General features: G+C 37.8%; 5 protein-coding genes and 1 non-coding gene across 6 annotated transcripts; 4 read left to right on the forward strand and 2 right to left on the reverse strand.

The window, feature by feature from the left end:
* Positions 1–541: 541 nt before the first annotated feature.
* On the forward strand, positions 542–3,470 carry LOC17891526 (tafazzin). Its single transcript, XM_006297654.2, has 7 exons — positions 542–946; positions 1,327–1,445; positions 1,534–1,599; positions 1,690–1,887; positions 1,992–2,110; positions 2,225–2,330; positions 2,771–3,470. The coding sequence occupies exons 1-7, from the start codon at positions 721–723 to the stop codon at positions 3,239–3,241; spliced, it is 1,305 nt and encodes a 434-aa protein (XP_006297716.1). The 5' UTR covers positions 542–720; the 3' UTR covers positions 3,242–3,470.
* A 218-nt stretch (positions 3,471–3,688) lies between these two features.
* LOC17892561 (F-actin-capping protein subunit alpha) lies at positions 3,689–6,412 on the forward strand. Its single transcript, XM_023786258.1, has 10 exons — positions 3,689–3,881; positions 4,046–4,161; positions 4,651–4,740; positions 4,830–4,894; positions 5,125–5,286; positions 5,377–5,455; positions 5,557–5,634; positions 5,801–5,875; positions 5,960–5,995; positions 6,114–6,412. Exons 1-10 carry the CDS (start codon positions 3,761–3,763, stop codon positions 6,219–6,221), a joined length of 930 nt encoding a protein of 309 aa, XP_023642026.1. The 5' UTR covers positions 3,689–3,760; the 3' UTR covers positions 6,222–6,412.
* Positions 6,413–6,468: 56 nt separating this feature from the next.
* Positions 6,469–6,540, reverse strand: TRNAE-UUC. Its single transcript has one exon. It is a non-coding gene; the product is annotated as a tRNA-Glu (tRNA).
* A 191-nt stretch (positions 6,541–6,731) lies between these two features.
* On the forward strand, positions 6,732–9,597 carry LOC17893727 (26S proteasome regulatory subunit 6A homolog A). The gene is made up of 10 exons (XM_006299734.2): positions 6,732–6,941; positions 7,360–7,476; positions 7,649–7,756; positions 7,868–8,059; positions 8,147–8,338; positions 8,501–8,619; positions 8,708–8,795; positions 8,883–9,002; positions 9,078–9,218; positions 9,317–9,597. Exons 1-10 carry the CDS (start codon positions 6,822–6,824, stop codon positions 9,392–9,394), a joined length of 1,275 nt encoding a protein of 424 aa, XP_006299796.1. The 5' UTR covers positions 6,732–6,821; the 3' UTR covers positions 9,395–9,597.
* A 279-nt stretch (positions 9,598–9,876) lies between these two features.
* Positions 9,877–10,916, reverse strand: LOC17892828 (translationally controlled tumor protein 2). Its single transcript, XM_006300169.2, has 5 exons — positions 10,819–10,916; positions 10,603–10,676; positions 10,368–10,496; positions 10,094–10,251; positions 9,877–9,997 (listed from the first exon to the last, which is right to left on the reverse strand). Exons 1-5 carry the CDS (start codon positions 10,844–10,846, stop codon positions 9,877–9,879), a joined length of 510 nt encoding a protein of 169 aa, XP_006300231.1. The 5' UTR covers positions 10,847–10,916.
* A 1,434-nt stretch (positions 10,917–12,350) lies between these two features.
* Positions 12,351–15,941, forward strand: LOC17892402 (E3 ubiquitin-protein ligase RFI2). The gene is made up of 6 exons (XM_006297660.2): positions 12,351–12,843; positions 13,601–13,773; positions 13,946–14,001; positions 14,104–14,129; positions 14,222–14,642; positions 15,127–15,941. Exons 1-6 carry the CDS (start codon positions 12,645–12,647, stop codon positions 15,542–15,544), a joined length of 1,293 nt encoding a protein of 430 aa, XP_006297722.1. The 5' UTR covers positions 12,351–12,644; the 3' UTR covers positions 15,545–15,941.
* Positions 15,942–16,035: the final 94 nt, after the last annotated feature.

Genomic DNA, 16,035 nt, shown 5'->3' on the forward strand with positions numbered 1-16,035 from the left:
ATTAAGTTGATATATATATATATATATATATATATATTTACGGGTGAGATGAGGTCTTCGATCCAGTGAAATTAAGAAGAGCCGAAGTGAAATCGTTCTCAATTTATCAAAATAACACGAGAGAACGAACTCTCTTGGAGTCGAGCTACGGCTGAGAAGAAGAAAACGTAATTACAATATCAATAACACGTTGAACAATGGTGTGCTTAACAGCTTAAGGAAGAAGAGATGAGCATATGTATGTATTTTATTAAAGAAAAGGTTACGTTGTTCATAACTTTACAAAAATAAAAAAATGGAAAATTCGATAATACAAAAAAAGGAAAATCATTTTTTTGAAAAATAGAAGTTGATAACAATAGATAAGAAAACTTTTAACTTTTACCGTTATTAAGTTATAATTACTTTCTACTTTTTATTTACCGGAGTATTCACCGTAGATTGGCCCATGTCGCATTGATCCATATCTAAAACTTGATCCAATTGCTATCGTGCGCACAAGTCACCGCCGTTCACGTTAAGACTCCAAACCCTTCGCACGTAAACCTCTCTCTCTGTGCCTATCTCTGTCATCCCATCAGCTCTCACCTCCGACACTCTCTCTCACTCGCGGGGAATATTTTGACTCAATAGTTTCACTCGTCCAGCTTTCTAATTGAATCGATTTTGCACGAGTAACCTTTTCGGGAGGCTCCTTTAATATAATCATCACGATTCAGAATGGGAATTCAATTCGTTGACAAGGCAGATCTATGGAAGAGTGCACTTATGTTGAACCTTAAGCTCCGTGATCGATTTCGAATCGCCGTCGACGATCATCATGGTCGAGCGGCGGTTTTCTCACCTGATGGTTACTTCTCTTCCACTATCCACCGCTGGGTGACTCGATTCCGGGACTTTCGCCGGGAATCTCTCCCTTCTCCCCCCGCTTTCTATCGCAGACGAGGTTTTGAATCATCTCTTTTTTGTTAACTCTATAGTAGATCTCTGTCTTATGCATATCTGGGTTTTGGTAATCTGATGCTTAGCTTTTATCTCGTTTAATTCATATGTTAATTTTAGTGATCTCAATGAAATATGGCTGGTTTGTTCGAATTGTTATGATTATAAATCGGGTCTTCTTGTAGATGAGCACAAAGTCATTACTTGTTTAAGGTAAATTAGCCTCATGACGCAATTATTTTTGAATGTCACGTAATTTTTGGGTTACAAGTTTTAAGCTACTTCATTGATTCTGTGGATTATCTTTCTTTGCTACCGTGTTATTTGGTTATGCCTATCTTGGATTGTGGGATTTTGTTAGAAAAAATCTCTTTGTTATTGCAGTTTCTAAAGATTTGACGGCAGAAGAAGAGTCTGCACTTTTCCGGATGCTTCAAGCTGTGGCTATTCCCCTAATTGGAAATGCTTGTCATGTTTTTATGAATGGTTTCAACCGTGTTCAGGTTTGACATCTTATATTAGTGATTCTTAAGTTTCGTTCTATCTTCTGTCGTGTTCCCAGTTTTATTGTTTTTTTTTTTACCGTTTTAGGTGTATGGTTTAGAGAAATTGCATGATGCTTTACTCAACAGACCGAAGAACAAGCCTCTTGTAACGGTATGAGTTGACTTATTTTCTGATATGTTGTTGGGTTTTTAGATTAATCTAATTCTATTCTGACCCATTAATTTCCAAAACCATCTTCAGGTTAGCAATCATGTTGCATCTGTGGATGATCCATTTGTGCTTGCTTCGCTACTTCCGCCTAAACTTCTACTTGATGCCCGTAATTTGAGGTGGACGCTTTGTGCGACAGATAGATGCTTTAAAAACCCTGTTACTTCTGCTTTCTTTCGTTCTGTCAAAGTTTTGCCAGTTTCTCGTGGTGATGGAATTTATCAGAAGGTAACATAGGCTTTTTTTCTGTGGGCTAGCTTTTCTTGATTTTTACTTGCTTTTCTATCTGACTTCAAATATACTGATGGAAACAAGTGTCATATATTCTGCAGGGAATGGACATTGCGATTTCAAAATTAAACAATGGAGGATGGGTTCACATCTTTCCAGAAGGCAGTCGCTCCCGGGATGGTGGAAAGACTATGGGCTCAGCGAAGAGGGGTATCGGAAGGTGAGTCATGTGTGCTTTGAGTGCACTTCCCTTATATGAAGCACTCCACTTTAATGTGTGTTTTCATTTTATTCTTTAACAACGAGCTAAATATTGTAATTTACTCCGTTTTAGGTTGATTTTGGACGCAGATACTCTCCCTATGGTTGTTCCATTTGTTCATACTGGTATGCAGGATATAATGCCAGTTGGAGCCAGTGTTCCACGGATTGGCAAGACAGTGAGTATCTCTAAATCTCCAAAAAAAAAATTTCCTCCTCATTTATGGGCTTCGATCTCTTAATAGTTTGATGCATCACGATTTCTGTTCTCCCGAAATTAGAAAACCAATAACAAACCATAACTTTCAGAGGAGTTGCCTCGATTAAAGTGTGTTGCTTTGTTTGATTCACAAGCCTGGATACCCATCTAAGACCCCTCATTAACTTTCCTGGCCTTGATTTTTAGTGATCCATCGACATCAAATTAATGCTTGGATCTGTCAATAATTGGGGTTTCATATCTTGATTAAGTGCAAATGTATTGTCCGTGAAAGGGTATATAAAGTTCAAAATGTCAGACAGTATGTGTAGTGCTATCAATCTGTCATCAGCCATTAGGTTATAATATTGCTTATTGTATTTGCAACTTTAATTATAAGTTAACCTAATCATTTTGCAGGTGACAGTGATCATTGGAGACCCTATTCACTTTAATGATATTCTCGGCACTGAAGGAGCCAAACACGTCTCGAGGAAACACTTGTATGATGCAGTCTCTTCCAGGATTGGACAAAGGCTGTACGATTTAAAAGCACAAGTCGATAGAGTATCTCTAGAACAGCAAACTATGATGTCACACGATGCCAAAACATCCTCGGACCGTGCTGCTGAGATCTTACATAGAGTCGATTGGGACTCGTTTGGGATGGGAGCACAGTTCTCAGGAGAATCATCAGTCAGTTGTAAACAGATTGCTCAAAACGATTATCGCATTGTTGGATCTCCCAAAAAGGGAGTCTCATCTGAAGGAGGGATCAGCTCGAAGATTAAGAAGTTCATGGACTCTACTGAGATGATGGGTTTTGCGGCTAGAGAATTGTTTATGAACGAGTACAAGAGTCGGGGTGAATCTGCCAAATCCGGCCTTTAAAGGCATGGAAAGAGTATTTGGAAGTGAATTTTATGAACCGCGGATTAGAACAACACACACACACTTGCTAGTTAAACTCGCGTTAGGAATTTTAGTTTAGTAACGAAGCTTCTGTGCAACAACAAATGTTCATGTGTTGTTTAGAATTAGATATTTTGTTTCATTTCACAGAAACTCTTACCTCGCTGTTGTAAATTAGCTTTAGTAAATTACAAGTTTTTCGAACACAGTCACACAGATCACACAACAATACTACTACACTTCAAACATATTTGGTGCGGTTTTGCTTGAGATATCTGAAGATGGGATCATTGCAAGAAACGACGCCGCTCCTTTAGTAAGAATGAGACAACGTGGCAGATGATTATTATAATCGAACGGTCAGGATCTAATCTTGATCTCACAGATAAAAGCGTTAAGTCAGTGCAATGACGAATGTAACCCTTCAGATTATCGACGGCGACAATTTCACTTTCTCGCTCCGGCTTACTTGATTCCTAGAGAAAGATAGCGAGAGCTATGGCGGATGAAGAAGACGAGTTACCGGAGGAGACAGAACTAAGTTACGACCAGAAGAAGGAAATCGCCAAGTGGTTTCTCCTTAATGCTCCCGCTGGAGAAATCAATTACGTTGCCAAAGGTACTTATAGATGCATCATACATTTATATTTACGTCTGATGTGGCTCTGTTTTGTGGAAGGTGGAATTGTATATTCTCCCTCTTTATTATTATGTTGAGGATCAATGTGCGTGATTTGACATTTTCGTTTCAATTTCTGGAAATATATTTTGGATTTCCGACAGATTTAAAGGCGGTATTGAGCGACGAGGAAGTCTATAACGAAGCAGCCATGGAAGCATTCCCAGTCTACAACAAGTCTCATATGATTTGCCTTGAAATGCCCACTGGGGCTGGTGATGTGAGTTAACAAACGAAATTTATCTTCAGAGCCTTAGTTGTACTCGCTTCTGGTTTTATTCTTAAGCTAATTGGATCAGCTTGGCAAATACGAGTTGAATTCTCAAACGTAATTGACTTGTGATCTCAGTTCTCTCTGTGAAAATATTACTGATAACAAATACTTTTAGGATCACTAAGAAGGAGATAAGTCAAGTAGATATTGTGATATTCGCTCTCTTTTGTGTCTATTCATTTGAAGAAACTAGAGATAAGTGATATTAGAAATAAGTTCTTTGGAAATCGTGTAGGAGTCCTAAAATCTTGTTGTTTGAGTTGAGAAAGTTTGAGCTTTGAGTGCTTTGCCGTGTGTCTTTTTCCTTTGATGATTTTCATCAACTTGCGACTTAAATCTTGCATCTCCATTTCATGTTCATTGAAAATGTTTTGGGAATACCATTTAGTGTTTATTCACTGCAAGGTTTAGTAATACTGTTTTGTTGCGTCTCAGGTGATAATTTCATCTTACAGTGAAATTACTGAAAATGAGTACCTTGATCCAAGAACTGCCCAGGTTGCCATAGTTGATCATGTCAAACAGGTATATTAGTTTTATTGTAGTTGTTCGTCATTATGGTGTGTCATGTTCTGTGAGTTCAAGTCAAGCTTACATCTCCTTTCTTTGACTAGATTTGTACAAAGGTACGGCCTGCAAATGATGAAGAACTTCCGTCTTTGTATATTGAGGAGTACAGGTATGATTTCTACACCCAGTTGTAGGATTTAAGATTAGGTTAATGCATCACCATTCACTTCGGAATGCTCATGTAGTGGTAGTTTAAATGCTAATGGCAATAAAGGCAAACATCAGAAAAGCATTTTCAACAGTTTAAAAAATAAAGGGCAATAAACCTGGAGTGATCTGCATATTTTTGTCTTACCGCTGAAAATATACATGTTGAAAAGGATGTTTTGCTCATTACAGATATGCTCTTGATGCTGAAATCCAGAGATATGTTAGTGAATCTTATCCGAAAGGTATGTCTGCGGTTAATTGTGTGAAAGGGAAAGATACAGAGGGTCCAGGATCCAACTTTGAGTTTGTTGTTATAATTACTGCCATGAGACTGAGTCCCCAGAACTTCTGGTGAGTACAAAATGACCTTCTACTTATTCTCAATTTCTATTATTCAGATGGATAATAATATTGTGTGACTAAATCAGGAGTGTTTTGCAGTAATGGAAGTTGGAGATCTGTATGGAACATCGACTTCCAGGATGAATCCCAAGTGCTTGACATAAAAGGGAAATTACAGGTAACATCCGACACTCGTTTTCTTTGTAAGCTGGCTTTAACGCCATTCAAAGTCAATGGAAGTTCAGTGAGCTTATTCTAAGTATATCCCCTTCCCTTCAGGTAGGAGCTCATTATTTTGAAGAGGGCAATGTGGAGTTAGATGCAAAAAAAGATTTCCAAGATTCAACAATATTTCAGGTACCGTACATCAAATATCCACATACTTGACCAAATCCATTTTATCTGCGAAATCTCGTAGAATAATCTTACTAGAAGCCAGGCCAGGCATTAAATATACACCAAGAGAACAAACACGTGTAGACTCTGATATAACCGTGACGCTGATTTCTTCTTCCATTTACAGTCTGCGGATGACTGCGCGATTGCCATTGCCAATATTATCAGGCACCATGAAACAGAGTACCTTGCAGCTCTAGAGGTTCCCAAATAGCAACTCATTATGTTTTTTCTTTTTTCCCATTTCCTGTGTTATTAATCTTGTTGTATCTGACCCAATGATCAGGTAGCTTATTCTAAATTACCGGATAACACTTTCAAGGTAATCGTCTCTTCCAAATAACGATTTCAGTTGCTGCAACTTACACCGAGAAACTCCGCTCGATGGGAACCTCTTAGTTGTATTGACAAAATTCTGAGTTGAATTTGGAACTTTGCAGGATTTGAGGAGGAAACTTCCGGTGACACGAACACTGTTCCCATGGCAGAACACTTTACAGTTCAGCCTAACAAGAGAGGTCGAGAAAGAACTTGGACTTGGCAAGTGACTTATTATCAACTCGCAACCTCCAGTTCTTTGTTTCGTTGTCAAGGTTCTTTGTAATTTCCATTATGTAAGTGAAGGAAAAAGTATCACTGATAATATTTCTGTTGTGTGGTGTCTCTATTTTCATGGCTTTTCCTTTAGTAATGTACAAACCGCATGCAAGTGTTGAAAAAAATAGTATTATCATCGATATTGTTTGGTGTCTTTGTTCCACAATTGAAAAATTTGAGGTGGAAAATGAAAAAAATCTCCGTTGCCGGGAATCGAACCCGGGTCTCCTGGGTGAAAGCCAGATATCCTAACCGCTGGACGACAACGGATATGATGTTAGAATAGTTAAAATATTCTGAAAGTACATAGTCAGAGAGTTAGCATTCGAGAGGATGAGGAAGACTCTAGTCTCGTCGGAGGTTTTACCATATGCATTTCTTTGAAGACAAGTTTTCCTAAGATTTTTTTTCTTTTTAATAGCTAAATAATTTATTTGGTTATTTATTTTCACTCGGCTTCTCCCCTTTTTCTCATAGTTGCTCCTCTGAAACCCCTAACACTTCCTCTTCTCGGCGATCTCTGTCCCTCCCTCTCCGATTTGGGTATTGTAATGGCAACTCCTATGGTTGAAGACACGACAAGCTTCGAAGAGGATCAGCTCGCCTCCATGTCCACTGAAGATATCACCAGAGCTACTCGTCTCCTTGACAACGAGATTCGAATTCTCAAGGTTCGTTCGCCCAATCTCTCTCTCTCTCTCTCTCTCGATCTCCCTTTGCTTCGTAACTATATGATTGTTTTTATGATCCATGATTGCTTCAAATTCGAGCACAGTCAGGCTGCAATCTGATTTTGATTTATCGCAGTTATGGAGTTAGGGTTTGAGTTTAGTGTAATCTATGGAAGCAGGAGATGTACTAGACTTTTAATTTGATGCCCCTTCTTGTGATTTCTTGGTGTGTATTACCTCAACTTTTTGGATTTTCAACACAACTGAGATTGATTGAACCTTCCTAGTTGCAAATTCGATTTCTGATTCAATTTCGGTCTTCGATCTTACTTCGGTTCTGGTTTTAAGGACTTGTCATGGCATAATATGATGGCTGTTGAAATTGCTGACCTTGTGTTTTTCTTCAATGGGGATTCAGGAAGATGCACAAAGAACAAATCTAGAATGCGATTCTTACAAGGAGAAGATAAAGGAGAACCAAGAGAAGATTAAACTCAACAAGCAGCTCCCTTACTTGGTTGGCAACATTGTGGAGGTATGAAACAAGTTTTTTTATCTTGTTTGTTTATAATTTTTAGGACTTTCCTTATAGAGTTTTACCTATGGAAGATTGTTCGTTATGTTATGATCTGTAATTTTTGTTATTAGTACCATTTTTTGCTTGGATTTGAAGTGTTAACTATTTTAATATCGTATTATGCTATTAGATTTTGGAGATGAATCCCGAGGATGATGCTGAGGAAGATGGTGCAAATATTGATCTTGACTCGCAACGGAAGGGCAAGTGTGTTGTGTTGAAAACGTCTACACGACAGGTGAGACTTCCAAAACCCTTCTCTAGATATCTTCTCTACATCTTCTATTCTGTTCCCCGTAACATGTCTGAGCAATTCTGTTTGTTTCTTGATGTGGATTGTGGAGTGCAGACCATCTTTCTACCAGTTGTTGGGCTTGTTGATCCTGATAGTTTGAAACCTGGTGACCTGGTTGGAGTTAATAAAGATAGCTACTTGATTTTGGATACCTTGCCATCTGAGTATGACTCTAGGGTTAAAGCCATGGAGGTCGATGAAAAACCAACTGAAGATTACAATGACATTGGAGGACTGGAGAAGCAGGCAAGTATACTCATGTGTTTGTCAGGCAAATTTGGTTTCCTTGAGCATGTTGCATATTTATTCTAATTGAGTTAAGCTCTGGAACAGATCCAAGAGCTTGTAGAGGCAATTGTGCTTCCCATGACGCACAAGGAACGTTTTGAGAAGCTGGGTGTACGCCCACCAAAGGGAGTGCTTTTGTATGGTCCTCCAGGGACTGGTAAAACTTTAATGGCTCGTGCCTGCGCAGCACAGACCAATGCCACCTTCCTTAAATTGGCAGGCCCTCAATTGGTCCAGGTATACATGAGTGTGACATTTAGTTCTCATCTCCTTAGAATTATTTACCCTGTCTGGATATAAGATTGTAGTGTGAGTCGTCTGACAACAATAAATTCATATGTCCACGGACAATGTTACTTGATTGTAATGAATTTATGAGATATATCCTTGTATATACAGATGTTCATTGGAGACGGAGCAAAGCTTGTCCGTGATGCCTTTCAACTTGCCAAAGAGAAGGCTCCATGCATTATCTTCATAGATGAAATCGATGCCATTGGTACAAAGCGTTTTGACAGGTACAGATCTTTTGCTGACTCTAGTTAATCTATTTCCCGCACTTCTCCTGCTGTTTACTAAATCCACATTCTTTGGCTGAGTGTACAGTGAAGTCAGTGGAGACAGGGAAGTGCAGAGAACTATGTTGGAGTTGCTTAACCAACTTGATGGTTTCAGTAGTGATGAACGTATTAAGGTGAGAGTCTTTATCCATTCTAGGCACTAATCATACTTCCTTTTGAGTCCTCTCCCACATTAACAACCATACCTCTCAATTTTTCAGGTTATTGCAGCCACTAACCGTGCAGATATTCTGGACCCAGCGCTCATGCGTTCTGGTCGACTAGACAGAAAGATAGAGTTCCCACACCCAACAGAAGAAGCAAGAGCCAGGATCTTGCAGGTTTGTCCCTCCCATATATTTAAACATGACCCTCGATAAGTAAAAGGTTCACATAACCCTTCTATATAAATCCAGATTCACTCGAGGAAGATGAATGTCCACCCAGACGTCAACTTTGAGGAGCTTGCAAGATCAACAGATGATTTCAATGGAGCTCAGCTGAAAGCAGTGTGTGTAGAGGCTGGAATGTTAGCTCTTCGCCGTGATGCCACAGAGGTAAAGAAGATACAGAACCCTTAATGGATTTAAGCTTTAAGATTGGACTTTGGTCTTAAAGATTGGTTCCCTGTTATTGTTGTGTTGTCTGTGTTCAGGTAAACCATGAGGACTTTAATGAAGGTATCATCCAAGTCCAGGCCAAGAAGAAAGCAAGCTTGAACTACTATGCCTGATCCCTCCCATCACTTGTACTTTTCAATGCCCGTTTATCTTTCAACTAGTTTTACTTGTACCCTCGTTCCGATTTGGATCTTTTTAAATTTTTGAATCAGGTTATCTATTATCAAAATACATTAAATTGTGTTCATCTTCTTCTTCTGGAAAAAAAAAAGTTTGAATCTTAATATCTATTGCTTATGCAATGGTTCATGGTTTATTGTAAACTATTGCCATGTCTTTTAAAGAATAATTCAAAAGTATATTGTAATCAGGCAAAAAAATAAGTTCAATATCCGGGAAAATATGAAGAAAATCATTTCCACTAACTGATCAGGCAAAATTTAGAAGCTTCACTAATGGTAAGTGGTAACATACTTAAATATCTTAAAGGTTAATAATCCAAAAGACACCATACAAATCGACCACTAAGAGAAAGTTAAAATTCCAAAACATTTATTTGTAGCTTTGACGAAGAAAATAAAGAGAGGTAACACAATCAGCACTTGATCTCCTTCAAGCCGTAGGCCAAGTAGAGGAAAGTAGGATCGGTGGCTCCTTCTCTGTAGTAAGCAAACACTAAGCTCCCTTGTTCTCCTTCCATGCTCTCTCCCACAAAGCTGTCACATTCGTTAAAAGTAATCACCAATTAGAAGATAAATTAACTAAAAAGACGAAATTGAAGGAAGAAAAAAATGTAAAAGAGAGGGGCATACAATTGGAAGTCTTTGAGCTTTGACATCAAAAATTTGGTGGCACTCTCAATGTGTTTCTTGAACAGCTCTTGCTTTTCCGAGTCTAGCTTAGGGCTTAGTTGCTTTATGTATCTTTTCATGAACATAACAAACTGTTTCTTGTCAAACGATGGTTGCTCCTGCAGAAGAAACCAAGTGTTAGTCTCTCAAATTTACCCTAGTGCTAAGATTGTGTCTAATATTGGTTTCTTGCATGAAAAGAAATGAAGATTAAAAAGGGTCCTTGGAGTTTTACCTGAAGCCTAAAAGTATCGATGATATCAACAACCTTCACAGCTTGATCATCGACTCCCTCTTCTTCACCGCCTTCTTCAGCCGATGGATTCGCACCAATGTCAAAATCCATAGCTCCTTTCACAACCCACTAATGAACAAAATAATTTTTAAAAAAACATAACAGTACATCAATATAACTTCTACCAGCCTTGATAGTTAATGAGAACATCAAAGCTAAGAATAATATATGATACCTTTCCTTCAACTTCCCATAACATGCCGTTCTCGAGTTCCTTGTAAGGAAAGGAATCAGAGAGAAGCTCATCGCCTGTTTCATGAGAGAGAGAGAGAGAGAGAAAAAACATTAGCTTTTAACACAAGCAATAGATATACTTAAATTTACTAGATGCATGAACCAGAACCAGAACCACTATACCAGTAGACATATATATATATATATTAATATATACCTGTAAGAAGATCTTGGTAAACCAACATGTTTGAAGAGAGCTAAAGAGAGAGGTTTATGTGTTGTGGCTTTTTTTTGTCTTTCGGTGATTTGATCAGTAAAAACTTCGATAGCAGGTAGAAAAGAGAAGAAGACTATTTATAGAGTTAACTGATGGAGAGAGGAGTAGTCGTCTTGTTTTCCTTTTCTTTATCGGCTTCTTAATGTCTTTTTTTTCCTATAAGGAAAAGGAATATTTTCTATGTTGAATCAGAGCCGTTCTTTATTTAACTTAATTATATCTTAACCGTTAACAAAAGAAATAGAAAAATAAATAATCTCATTATTAACTTTATTATATCTTAACCGTTAACAAAAGAAATAGAAAAATAAATAATCTCAAAAACATGGAATTTTTTTTTTCTTTTCTTTTCTTTTCAAATAGGTGGTTATCGAGAAGAGCCAACTTTTTGAAAACTTAATAAGTATGTTCCAATATCACCTAAATATAGTAACTGTATTTACACTGTAAAAAAGTAAAGTTAAAGAGCAGAATTGGGAATTGGTAAGGAAACGCTAGGAGGAGGGAGCAGAGAGCTGCAAAAGTCGGCGGGAATAAACACTACACTTTTAGGAAGGGTTGGCATGGCATGTGATGATGGTGCGCACTCAATAATTTCGCTCGGGAACATCGTCACATTAGACTCCCCTCAAAACTTTGACTACTATTCTAAATCCTTTACTTTTTTACTCATATTGTAATTACTTTTTTCATATATGACGTCGACGACACAAACTACAATTTATCGATTTTAACCCCCATTTTTTTTTACTATATAGTAGTATGATTCTCTATTATTATTACACTGAAATCGTTGCAAAAGAGAAACAATTGTAATGTTGTCACAATTGGGATATATCTTTGCTACTAATAGTAGTATCAAACATAATATTGTACTTCAAGGATCTACGCCTATATGGAAAACGAATGTCATGACTTTCTTATACTTACGTCGTCGAAAATTATGTAATGTAATAATGTTTATTATATTAGTATGCTGGTTGCTTAGATATTTTCTTAGTAGTATGTTGTGATTTAGTTTCATTGGCAATTTGTTATCTTACATTGTCATATCCGATATAATCGATTTATATCATTTTAAATCCGAATTAAATCAGAAGACTTTACATAATCTGAAAATTAATCATGTTTATTTTACGTTTTACTAAATTAAAAATAATGAGACTGAAACCCCAAAGTTATTTTAAGAGAGCCAAAAATAAATATGTAAATTACCAATATGGTATTTTCAATTTATGTAAAGTTTATTATTATTTATATATCCAAAGAATTGTTTTTAAAGAAAAAGGAAAAAAGAAAAAAAAAAGAAAAAAAAGAAAAAAAAGAAAAAAAGGAAATTAGCTAGGGGAAGCAGCTGATTTAAATAAAAAAAAGTTTGACAAATCCATAAGAATAAATCAGAACCGTCCATTGTAGTCTTTGGACAGCGGTCATTGCTTCTACCCGTAACCCAATCTTTCTCACACAAAACATAACGCAATCGAGAGAGCAAACCAAAAAAAACTCAAAAAAAAAATCAGAGAGCCAACTTTTTCTTTCTTCTGGGTTCTCTTCTCTGGTGGTGACGTCGAAGAGACTTCACAGATTCATAGGGTCATATATAATTGTTCTGGTAAACCAATCGAGAATAATCGAAACCAAACCTTAAGGAATTGGGGAGAGTTGTCTTTTTTTTTTGGGTTCGAATTTTGTGGTTGATTCAAAAGAAAGAACAAAAAAAAAAAAGGGTTTTGAGATTTGGGTTGTTTTTGATTTGGATTTTGGTTATGGGTTTAGGCAATAAGGGTAACAAATTCAGTTTCGGCGAGACTGATCTCGCCGACGAAGGTAGTGGTGCCGATGGCGATTCTCGCGACGAAGGTGATGGTTTTGGTTCGGTTTCCTGTTCGATTTGTCTCGAGCCGGTTGTTAAAAACGGCGATCGAGCCTGGGCTAATCTTCAATGTGACCATCAGTTCCATCTAGGTAAGTTTTTGTGGATTTTTTAAACGATGGGCTATATATATGCCCTCTCTTTATTTTTCTTCTGATTTGATTGAATTTCTTCTTTATTGTTTGAAATAGAATTTGCTTCAGATTCTGATTTGAATCATCCAGATCTACGTTCGTGTTGATTCGATTCGTTGATTATGGACCTTTTTGTGCCTACCATTGTTTTTGTGTTGTGGCTCTTTTTTCTTATAAAGATGATGATTGGGTATTGAGCTCTGAAGCTAATCGATTCATGCTTGATATTGTTTTGATCTGGTCGAATTTTTATTATTATATGAGGTTACGGATATATCATCTATTATGATTCGATCACTATTTCATTGCAACTGCCAAGTTTCTTAGATTGATCTCTCCACCTTGTTTGATGCATGTATTAGCTCAGAATCTCATAAGTTTCGTGCCATTTGTGTTTCATTAGTACATGCATTGTCTGCTCTTGATTTATATTGTCTAGTAGGGAATCATTAGCTCGCAAGTGCATATGAGTCTTTTTTGTCTTAATCTTTGCTCTATGTATGCCAATCTTGGGTGTCTGTGTGTTTGTATTTATAACCCAACCAAGCTCTCCTCAGAATAGGAATTATCTATATTAATCAATGCATGAGAGCTTTCTTTATGATGTTTGAGATATTGTCCATTATGTAGTGGTATCAAATGCTTTTACGTTTGGTTTCCCGTGATTTTCGCAAAACTTTCTAACTCCACATCTGTTTTTTTTTTTTTTTTTAAGACTGTATTGGTTCAGCGTTCAATGCAAAGGGAGTGATGCAATGCCCCAACTGTCGGAAAGTAGAAAAAGGCCAGTGGCTTTATGCAAACGGTTGCCGTTCATATCCTGAATTCAGTGTCGAGGATTGGGTTCATGAAGAAGATATTTACGATATTGGAGCATACTCTGAATTGGTAAGAAACTGGTAGCCCGATCCATCTCAAATTCCATTGCGCTTCTCCATTTCTTTTAACTTCTTTGCCTTATGTGCTGAGTTTTTATTATCAAAAGATTGCCATTCATTTTATTCAATAGCTGGAATTATGTACCATCTTGAAATTAGCTTATGTTTATGTACCTTTGCAGTCTTTCGGAGTTCACTGGTGCCCATTTGGAAGCTCAGCACGTCTTCCTTCTTTTGAGTAAGCAACTTCATAATACCCGTTTAGCTCTGCTACATTTGGCAATTAAAATCTGGCATTCTCTTCCCATCTTTGCTGATGAATCTCTCTTTAATTTTGTAGGGATGGAGAATTTACACCAAGTTCATGTAAGACTACTGTCAGATTGGTTATGTCATTTTTTTTTCCATTATCTTTTACTCACGTTTCTCAACCTATTACTTTCATTGGCATGGTACAGATCACGATCTCTTGGGACAGCAAGGATACTATTCTGAACCAGCAGCGCCAACCGCGGGTCATCCATGTCCATATGTAACCTACTTTGGCCCGGTTCATTCTTCTTCCTCAAGCAGCGGTGGTACTGCAGGTGTTTCAGACAGTTCAAGTTTCAGTAGTCACTGGAACTCAGGCTCTTCGGTTTCTGGTGAAGTTCCAACTCCTTATGGTTTCCCTGTGGATCCCCACTATCACGGCTGGGAATATCACCCGCCTCCACCCCCACCACCACAGCATTTCTCTGCTTCTGGCGCTCACGTGGGCAGTCCAACTCAACCCACTCCTCCACCAGCTGCTGCGAGAACTTCCAGAGCCAACGGCTCAGATGTAATCAGACCCAGACCGCCACATTTCATGCGTCCATTTCATGGTCACAATCACAGGTAACATTTTCTGTCTTGGCTTAGGTATATCACTAATGATCATAAAAGATAACTTTAATTACAAACGAGAATTTCTTCAGAACATCTATAACTTAAAGAAACTACAGTGCTAACAGAATTCTACGTTCGGTTTTTTAAAGATATCTCAAAATTAAATTACGGAAGTGTTATATTTAACTCTTTACAATTGTTTGCACCGATTGGTTACACCATTCTAGAATCTGGGAGATATATTAATTTTGTGGAATAGAGTGGTGGCATGAACTAAGTAAGAACAACTTTACTTTCTAGAAAACTTGTGCATTGGCATATTTTGTTTGCTTTTTAGTCACTAATCTTGGAAAAAAAAGATTCATGAACAATTCTGCAAATAAACTGTGATTGGAAAAAACCTGTTATTTCGTGATTCCACAGGTTTACCAATAATACCTTTTATTATCTATCATATATATTCTTTCTTGTATCTAATGGCTGGTTTGTGCAGTTCCAGCGGTAGAGCGGGTAGTTCGGTGGCATCTGTTCCGAGGACACCGCCATTTCCAGGAAGCAACGCGAGGACGCGAGACAGAATGCAAGCTCTTCAAGCCTATTACCAACAGTCTTCTGCACAGTCACACCAGCAGGATTCACCTATAGTATCTCGAGGGCCTGTATTCCCATCTGGCCGGAGGCCTGCTAGAGGAATAGCTTCCGGGATGGGATCAACATCATCTTCTTCGGATCAGGCAGGTGGGAGCGGTTTTATCCGGTTTAATATATGGGAGAGAGATCCTTATATGCAATCGCAACAAGCCTACTCAGTTAATCAGATGGACAGAGAACCAAACATGTGGACATCATCGTTCAACGAAGGATCTGGAAGCTTCCATCAGAGGCACGGTGGCGGAGGAGGATCATCATAAGAATATGAGTAAGTACCCGTCAGAGATTCTCACCGGCGGGCAATTCTCATGAACGTTGGACAAAACCAAAAAGAGAAAGAAAAAAAACATTGGGAATTTGATATTTGAGAAAACCTGAAAACTGCATGCTCAAGTTATGTGATGAATTGATAATCTAAAAACACAAAAATGGTATGTAATGGTTTGGAGAGAGACAGCCTCCCCCCTCCCGTTGGTGGTGACCGTGCGGGTTCGAGCCGGTTTTGGTCTGGTTTGGATCGGGGGAGCAAAAGAGGTCGTTGTTTGGGTATTTGTTTTTAAATGTGGCTACAATGGGTATCGAAGTTAAATACCCTAATGAAACTTTTTTCCTCTGGGATAATGTTAATTATAAATCTTTGAGTTTTTTCTTTGTTCTCTCTGCTGCCTATCACAAAAATTCAATTGGTTTAATTTTCTTCTTTTTTGTTTATAATATACAAATGAAAACTATGGTCAGCTTACAAAGACTA

The sequence above is a fragment of the Capsella rubella genome, unplaced genomic scaffold (assembly GCF_000375325.1).
Source record: "Capsella rubella cultivar Monte Gargano unplaced genomic scaffold, Caprub1_0 scaffold_3, whole genome shotgun sequence".
NCBI classification, from domain to species: domain Eukaryota; kingdom Viridiplantae; phylum Streptophyta; class Magnoliopsida; order Brassicales; family Brassicaceae; genus Capsella; species Capsella rubella.